The 9,384-nt window shown below is 43.0% G+C and overlaps 1 protein-coding gene across 13 annotated transcripts in view; it reads left to right on the top strand.

The window, feature by feature from the left end:
* Window positions 1-9,384, top strand: part of tenm4 (teneurin transmembrane protein 4) — a 148,916-nt gene that overhangs the window by 112,609 nt on the left and 26,923 nt on the right. For 9 of the 13 annotated variants that reach the window (XM_031863521.1, XM_031863520.1, XM_031863523.1 and 6 more), the window contains 4 exons: window positions 1,944-2,193; window positions 2,619-2,639; window positions 6,440-6,672; window positions 7,539-7,693. In XM_031863521.1, the coding sequence (XP_031719381.1) occupies window positions 1,944-2,193; window positions 2,619-2,639; window positions 6,440-6,672; window positions 7,539-7,693 (659 nt within the window). The remainder of the gene's footprint in view (window positions 1-1,943; window positions 2,194-2,618; window positions 2,640-6,439; window positions 6,673-7,538; window positions 7,694-9,384) is intronic. The other 4 variants (XM_031863524.1, XM_031863517.1, XM_031863514.1 and 1 more) reach the window with 1 other exon arrangement.

Below are 9,384 nucleotides of genomic sequence, written 5' to 3'. Positions count from 1 at the left end.
ACCCAACTCTAAAAATACACCCCCCCCCCCCCCCCCCCCCCCCCCCCATGCAACCACCCCAGTTGGCACCTCCATGTCCTGTTCATGCCCAGCATTTTTAGAATCATCCCTTATTTAATTGCTGTCAGTCTGCTGCTCCCAGCAGCAGCAGCCCCTAATATTAAATCAAGTCCCAGGAAGGGGATGCTTGGCTGATCCTTTCTGATGCACCAAATGTTATGCTGCTCAAAGAACTCATGTCACCAAGTACCATCAGAAGCAGACAAACTCCTGCAGACACACAGATGCTGAATTTCAAATATGATTACATTGATTGGGCAGCAGGAGCATCTTTACATTAAGATATTTGATAATTTTCCAAGAGTAGATTGGCAACACTAATGGAAACACAATGTGTGTGTGTGTGTGTGTGTGTGTGTGTGCGTGTGTTTAGGGGGGTTTGCATGCCTGAATGCCTGCACATGGACTGTATTCATACGGCTCTACTTTTATTCATGCACAAAGCTGGTGGAGGCAGGGAGGCAGGCGTGCTGCCATTTTTAATCGGGGCAAGTCAATTTTTTTTGTGATTGTGTGCCCGTGTGGTAATTTTCTAGCTCCAAGAGATTCCACTTCTGCCAAGTGCTTTTTGCTCCCCATTTTGGCGTGAAATTGTGCTTGTGTTTCCATCCGCTAAGACCACCTCTTATTGTAAACACGGGCACACAGAGCAATTTCCATGGCTTCAGTTGGCAGAGGTGCACACATCAGATTATTGTCTGTGTGTTGAACTTCACTCTCTTTTAAAGTTTTTATTCAATATATATTTTAATCTGCAATTAGCGACCAGGAGAGTCTTGCAGCATGGTGGCACTAGAATAGCATTAGCTTACCAAGTTATCACTAGTAACGTGTTAGCAAGCAGTTGCCCATTTACAAACAAACACAGCAACTCGAGCATTCCGTTTTAATCCTTTGGCTGTTAACGGCACTGCCCATTATCACACACACAGCACGGGTGTCTTAATTAATTAAATCTTCTGACGAGGAATTTGCAAACCTATTAATATAGCCCCTATGCATCTCTACACACCAGTCTGGAATGCTGTTCTCTACAGATTCAAAGTTTATCTGCAGATTTCTGCAAGTGGCAGCATCCAGCCGGATGTGTCTTGAGCACCTTTACCTTAATGCAGCAACATTTTTTAATCAAGTAAAACTCCAAACAATAAATCTTCCTGTAATCATATCAAATGTATGTTGTGTGAACGTTTCCTTATCTGAAGTGGAAGAGGACAGAGGGTGTAAAGCCCCCTGAGGCTAATTTGGGATTTGGGATTTTGGCTTCATAAATAAAATTGACTTGACTTAATGTTGTAATGTGAATTGCATGAACAATTTGCAAAAGTGTAATTTACGTATACATGCATGCAAACATGCTTCAATATGACTAATTAGGTGCAACCTTTGTTATCACTGTGGTGGAAAGTACAGTCAACAGTAATAGTTTTTAGTTTCATATGTTTGTAGTTGTATTGTAACTGCCTGAATATATTTCTTGTAAAAAGGTTTGTTGACAGGATTTCAAGTGCCTCGTAAAATGTAAATCCAACTTCATCTGCCTTTGGCAACATATTTTTGGTGCTAAATATTCATTGTATAATAAAGCCTCTTGTTTTTGTCTTGGGAGAAACTGGCCCGGATGCACTTCCTGGCATTTTAGGAAACACTGCTGCTTTCAAAGAAAAGAGAAGCTGATTTAACCGCCTATTGTTGGAGCCCACCTCCGGTTTACGAAAATGGCAAAAATTAGAAATTTTCGTTTTCACTCGCTCCACAACTCCACCGAGTCTTTGCATTTTTGCTCGCATCCAATTTTAAGGAAATAGAGCCCAGTCAACTCTGCTCAACCTAGACACGTTGCAGGTGTTTTTACTTACTTTTCTTTCCTGTGCCCTCATCAGGAATTCTTCACATGGGCAACGGGGAGAACGTCTTCATCTCCCAGCAGCCTCCTGTAATCGGTAGTGTGATGGGGAACGGGCGCAGGCGCAGCATCTCCTGCCCCAGCTGTAATGGCCTTGCTGACGGAAACAAGCTGCTGGCCCCCGTGGCTCTGGCGTGTGGCTCAGATGGAAGTCTGTATGTGGGCGACTTCAACTATGTGAGGAGGATTTTCACCACGGGGAACGTCACCAGCGTCCTGGAGCTCAGGTAACAGAGGAGTAGCCTGCTAACATTCACTCAGGACCATGAGCTCAGATGGGCTTGCACACAGGTCGTAAACCACTGAGGTCGATTGAGATAGACAGAAACGCCCTCAGGCCCAGGATTGATGGTCCTGCCCGTCTCATCCACCTGTAACAGCTGCAGTTTGGCCCTGATAGGGGCTGAGGAGGATGTAATGGGGTCTTAACAGAAGATGTTCCAGGAAAAGATTAATTTCTCTGTTATCGTCAGCAAAGACGGAGGTTTGAGTAGATAAGGAATTAGTAATAATAATGAATTATTCTTTGTCATGATTCTCTTTTAAATAAATCTGTCCACTAACAGCCGTTTTTTTTTATTCTATCTTCTAACAACTAACATTTCCTCTCCTGTCTTTTCCTCTCTCATTTTCTGCTGCTCTTGGCAAACAGAAATAAAGACTTCAGGCATAGGTAAGCCAAATGGTATTTGCTCAAATTAATATAGAAAGAGGACACAGCCCACATACTTGATGTCAAAGTGCCCGTTTGAGCCCATTTCAGACGTGCACTTTTGAGCAGCTTGAAGATCATATCTTTAAATTTGAGCTGTAAAAAGCTGCAGATTTAGTAGGTTATTGGCGGTTTATGATCTCACTGAATCTCCGGATTCAGTGGCTTGCTCACAACAGGGCATTTGTGTGTGTAATTGCAAAGAGAGAATGCAGCCTATCGTTGGCTCAGTAGGGCTGCACTTTTCCACAGGATTGATAATGGGGGTCAAATAACATTGACCAATATAGGCATGTAAGTATTAAGTCATCTAGTATTATGCTTTTTAATGTCTCCCTTTAATTAAAATGGTTTTGGAATCGCCATCTGTCAAGTAGTCAAGGAATCAAGTCAACAGTTCAGAACGGGATATAGAACATACATTGCATTGCCAGTGTGTTAGGCACATCTTGCTACATGCAATGAAACACAACAGCACGATAGGAAAGAAGTTTCATAACGCTTTAATATATGTATCTAGGTGCGACTAAAAAGATGGCAACTCAGTGTGGATCTTATCAGTGGTTTAAGATACAAAGACCTCATTTGGCTTAGCAGGTGGCGGTAAGGGGAAATCTCTGCGTGCTGTCTTTAGATACCATGTCTCGGGCAAAGGGCTATTGATTGATTTTCTATCAAAGGGTCTTGACTACAGCTGGGGAACATGTAGTCAAACTGAGGATGAAAAGCGAGGGGATGCAGGTCACTGGCCTCTATTTTCAAGAACGGCCACATTAACAAAACGCTCAGATGCTCTCTATTGCTTTTCCCGTCTCTCCGCATCTATCTTTTTGTCAGTCTTTGTATCTCGGATGTCTTTGTTCACTAACAAGACGTTAGTACGCTCACATACACTAACTTAAAACCGACCCATACAGACCCGTGCCGTGTTTGCTAGAGCACATCTAAAGAAATGTCAAAGCTCCGTCCCTTCGCTCTCAGCACCCCTAACACATTTACATATTAAAAAGGAGATTTACGAAGGAAAAACACAGCATGTGTCCGTATGAAACGGATGGCTGCCTTCCTGTTCATGTGTGAGCTAGCGATAATACTGGGAGGTGGTTGTTCTCATTGCGATGTTCATTGACCCCCTACTAAGGATGTCCCCGTCCACTCCAACCGCGCGCCCTCCGCTGCCGCGCCAGCATGCAGCAAAATCCAATTATCTTCTACAAACTAGATGTTGTCAGTGAATATAGATGGAGTATGTGGCCATGGCTCAAGGTCAGGGAATAACGCCTCATACTTTCAAACACTATGGGGGGGACCAACACTGTTCTACATGCAACTGGGAGCTGATAAGGTATCAGCCGATTGCACATGGCAGATAGAATGCTAAGTAGAATCCAGTTATTGAGGCTTGATACTGACCTACTCTAAAATAGCAGTGTTGTTTTTGTTTTTTCCCTAGACCATCCAGTTGTACCTGGAATGTACTGTAGACCAACATATCAGTCAACTTGGTCAGTGGGCTGATTGTGACATGTGTGCCTGAGGTTTGCTGCAGTGTGCTGTCATCACTGATTCATTGAAGGTCAATTGTCATTTAAAGTTACGTACCGGAGTTGACAATCCCACAGACCCACTGGTCTTTCCTTCTTGTTGTATTATACAAATATAAGCTTTGGCCCTGTCATGCTGGCCATAAGCCCTTAAAGAACCCCGAAGGTTAAAGTTGAAATTCTGTCTTAATCCACTTTGAATGACACCCTGCTGACAGGTTTCCGGGTAACGCTTATCATGTCTGGCAGAACTGTGCTGTATCCTGCTCTGATAACGCTGGTCATCATTAAGGTGACGCTAAACACTACACCACTAAACTGGTTACTAATTCCTTGTTGCAGTGTTTCCCTGTCAACGACAGGGAAACACTGCAATTATTTGTTTACTTGATAATGGTTTCAATTATTTATATTAGTGGTGCAACGGATCATAAAACTCACGGATCAGTCACGGATCAGATTAGCGCAAAAGAAAAAAGTGAGCAAATATAACTTTTAGATCCCTGATCTTGTTTTTTTTTGCCGCTGATACTAATTGCAGATCATTGATGATCCTTATTGGCAGAAACGGATCCCTTTGTTGTTTGATTATAGCAGCTGGTCTACAATGCTCCAGGATTTTTTGCCATCGTCCCAAACGTCGTCATTTCAACCACTCTGAAGTCAGTGTACCATCAAGAATTCTAAATGTTATCCTTTTACTTTGTTCAACAAATGCATAGTGTTTTTTCATAAAGGCACACAATTTAAATTATAAGGAAATAAATGATTGTACTTTCATTGATTCAAACAAATCTTGTCATTAGTAGTTTTAATGACATATTATAAGCTGCTTAGATTTAGTTTAAACTAACTTGTCCATTAGCCACTTTACCAGCTCTCCTCCGGTCATTTTCAACAGGGATTGATTGTTTACAATGTAACATTATCAGAGATCGGCGACTAGAAAAGCATAAATGCCAATGTCCTGATCGCATATTTTACTTAACATTGGCGGATAACGATGTCAGTAAAACTTTATTTCACACTGTGTTGCTTAAGGTAAACTGTGTAATTAATCCGCGGTTCACATGTGTGCCGAACCGTGAGGGGTGATCTGTACGGATCACGGATCGACAGTGGTCCGTTACACCACTAATTTATAATAGATTAGCTAATTTCGTGCAGCGATTGGCTGCGGGCAAAACCATACAAATAATTATTGTTTTGTAGATCTGGGTAACTTGGTACTGGGTTATTTGGGTTGACGCCTCAAAGGTATCGAGTTCCGTTACTATGTCTTTATTATATACAGGAGCAGATTCCTAATGGAAACAGTCCTCCCTGCCACTTCATTTGTACTACTATGGATTTGTCTACCGACAGTCATCTTTGTTTTCTGTGTTTTCTGACACCTATATCCTGACTTGAGTGTGCCAATAGATTGCCTGCGTCGTGCCACAGCAGGATTGGTTATATTTGGCTCTTTTGTCTATCTGTCAGGTTGGGCCACCTCCTGTGGATATGAAGGATTGCTTTCCTGACTTGGTTGGTAGTTTAATAGGATATCTTTTTACTGCGCTGTGCCTGATGGACACATATGTGTGGAATTGCTTCAGCTATGTATTTGGGTTTCTCTAAAGAAGTCCCAGGGGAACAAGAAAACTCACTAGTTTGTACCTCTATAAGCAACAGTTAAGCTACGGTATAGACAGATAATATTGCAAAGATTTCATGGGTCAGGGATGAGGGAGTGATTAGGATTTCTGTCTGATCCAATGACTGAGTAGACCCTCATTTCTCTTTGTCTTCCCAACTCTGCATCCCCTCCATCGTTGCTGTTGTTTCAATACTCTAAAAGAAACGAGACATCTATATCTATACATGGACAGTATTTTCACACACGACTGCTGTGTATCTAACACATTTATAGAGACGAGTGGAGTTTCCACTCTCTTTTGACACCAGGGATTTCTAACTAAGCTGACTGTATTGTAGATGAGTTATAAGCTCCACTATTATGTCATGTTTAATCTCATTCTATTTTGCCATGTTTAATCTCATTCCATTATTCTTTTTCCGTGTCCATGGTTTAAACTGTAATTGTGCCCAATTGACTCTCTAAATGGCTTTGAATCCATTTTAATTGTATTAAACAATGTTTCTTATTTGAACGCGCCGTAGCCCTTCCAGTTTTATTGACTTGGGCTTCTTCCTCTCCTTTTTCCCTTCTCTCAGCAACAGCCCTGCTCATAAGTACTACCTGGCCACCAGTCCGGTGAACGGTGCCGTGTACCTTTCGGACACCAGCAGCAGGAAGGTGTTCAAGGTGAAATCCATGAATGCTGTGAAAGACGTGGCCAAGAATCTAGAGCTGGTGGCGGGCACCGGCGACCAGTGTCTCCCATACGATGACGCTCGCTGCGGGGATGGAGGAAAGGCCGTTGAGGCCACTCTCACCAACCCCAGAGGTATTGAATGGAGGTTGTTATGATCAATGTAATGTGCAGTACCAAGTCAGTTTGGGTTTTTTTTTTTTCTTTTCAAGCTTGATAGTTAATGACATTAGTCCCAGGGGTTAGATCAATGCTATATAATAATAGTTTTCATGCTTTAAATGGTCTTATCTAACCTCTATCACTAACTATGCGTACATATAGCTCACTCGCTCAGTTATTTAAAACTACATTTATTTATAGCATGCTTTTCCTTTTGTTTCCTGGGGTGTTCTTTGTCTTCTTCTTGTTTCCATATCTGGATGATGCATTAGTCACTAGATCACATGCTTACTTGTTGTCCTCCATCAGGATGACATTGTGATTCATATGCTCTGAAATAACACTCAAGTCCCACAAAAAAAAGGTTTAGCATGAAGGCTACAGTATATTCCAGGTTTGCATTGAAAATAGAACATTTTGCCATAACTGTCGTGACTAGATGTGCATAGCTGCTTGAATATTGTCTGACAGACCCTGAAGTGATAGAAAAATACGGAGATGTGCCTGGCTGAGGTTAGTATTCTCCGCCTCATTGTTGTTTCAGGCTGAGAGAGCATGAGAGAAAGAGACTACATTGATGACATTTTTTGTTGTAATTGAATCAATACATACAGCACTCATCATCTGTTTGATGTGTCTATTGTTCTCCACTATTGATTTTTTGGAAAATCAATCCTCGCATTAGCTTTCATTGCCGTGATTAGTCTTTAATTTTTATTGCAGTGAATAGCGCTTAATTGTCATTTAGTGGTGCTCTCTCCGCACATTAAGTTGCAGATAAACAAAATAACCGATGGATATTTCCCTCTCCTGTCCATTGGGCGACTTTTTATTTGCAGGCATTACGGTGGATAAGTACGGTGTCATCTTCTTTGTGGATGGGACCATGATTCGCAGGATTGATCAGAACGGTATCATCTCTACTCTTCTGGGCTTCAATGACCTGACCTCTGCCCGACCTCTCAGCTGTGATGCAGTGATGGACATCTCTCAGGTACCACCTCTCTGACCTGGGCGGCCTGGCATGTGTTGTCCTGTCTCTCAGCCTACACCAGTCTCCTTGACTGACCCCGGTCTTTAGGATGCTGACATCCCCGTGTGAGATTTTGTGTCTGTAGCTGGAAGCTCCTAGCCGGGATCTAGCGGCCCTCGGCTTAGTTTTGATCCACATTTGTTTATCGGCTGCATGACGCCAGTTTTTAGATCCACAGGACTTGCAAAGGATAGGTAGAGGAAGGACGTTAGAGCCCACAGGCACTCTGTTGGCACTCTGTTGGGATTCCACTGCCCGTTTTCAGGCTGGATTCTGTTTTCCTGTGTTCACTTAAGCTCATGTTCGTAACGTTTCTGAACCTCTGAGTTGTCATGAATGAAGGCTGATGACTGAAATAGTTCAGTTCAGGTCAGATCAAGACGATGTTTGTAATGCAGCAAAGCCGCAAAAAACATTAAAAACACAATGTGACAATATGTGAAACTATACGTAGATTGCACACAATTTACAATAGACTTTTTTAAGCAAAAAAAGAATACGGACCAGATAAAGTGGAAGGCTTTAGGTTAACCAAGAGCCATGCTGAAACCAGAGGTGGCACTGTAGTCCCCACAGCTTCCATGTCTGTGTCAAGTGGCCACACAACCCCAAATGCAAGGGGCTGTTGACCTACAGCTGCAGGGGGATGATGACTTTTAACCTAGCTGGCTCTCGATTCATGCACACATGTTCTATGATGCAGGCAAACAAATGTAGACACACACACACACACATGCACACATATGAACCAGACCGCTACCTCAGACGCACATTCCCCAGGAAAGGACACTGCACTGAGGTCACATCACCCTCTAGCTCAGTCACTTCCATTTGGAGGTGATGTGACAGACTTTTTGCATACTCCAGCAGCTTTCGCATGGCTGTTTTTTTTTTTTTCCTGAAATTATAATTTTCAACCCAGGTAGTTAGGGGTTGTTTTGCCATACATGCCATAGCAGTAATGTATAATCCAAAAAGAACACAATTATGTATGTGTGTGTTGTTTACACTATCTTTAATTGTTATAGTTTTATTCCCAGGCTGCAATGATAAGATTTGATTGATGTCCAAGCCCTGCACTGCATGCACCAGTCCGGTTCTTGCCCCATCCTGTATGTTATCGAGTACGACGACTAGCAAACAGGTCCTGAGGGGGCCTCGGATGCCAGCAGAGAGAAGCTTTCTGTGTGTCTGTGAAATGATGTATTCAGTGGAGGGAGCAAAGCCTCCAGCTGCCCATATCCAGCCCTGGGGGAGCTCCATCCGCCTCATGACCTGTGCTGCTCCCTTAGTCCCCCCCCCCCCCCCTTTTCCTGCACACAAACACAAGCGCCTATAGATGCTCTCGCCATCCGTGCTTCACAGCAGCGAGGACACAGGCAGACTGACTGCAGCTCTAGAACGATGACAAATCGCACTAGCACTGCCAGAGACACTCAGACAGTAAAAAGCATCCATTAAAAATTCATCCAGGGCACATAGCTTCCCACTTCAAACACTCCCCAATCCCTCACTTAGGACCAGAGTTTCTCTGGAGAAGCCTCATCACAGTGGTCATTACTTTTGCTGTACCTCACCTGTTCTAGGCTAAACAATTATGTCAAATTTCTCTCTCTCTCTCTCTCTCTCTCTCTCTCTCTCTCTCTCTCTCT

The sequence above is a fragment of the Anarrhichthys ocellatus genome, unplaced genomic scaffold (genome assembly GCF_004355925.1).
Source record: "Anarrhichthys ocellatus isolate YVR2014 unplaced genomic scaffold, GSC_Weel_1.0 scaffold29, whole genome shotgun sequence".
In the NCBI taxonomy this organism is placed as follows: Eukaryota; Metazoa; Chordata; class Actinopteri; order Perciformes; family Anarhichadidae; genus Anarrhichthys; species Anarrhichthys ocellatus.
Note: the sequence above shows the minus strand (reverse complement) of the source record. Positions and strands in the feature narration are given on the sequence as shown.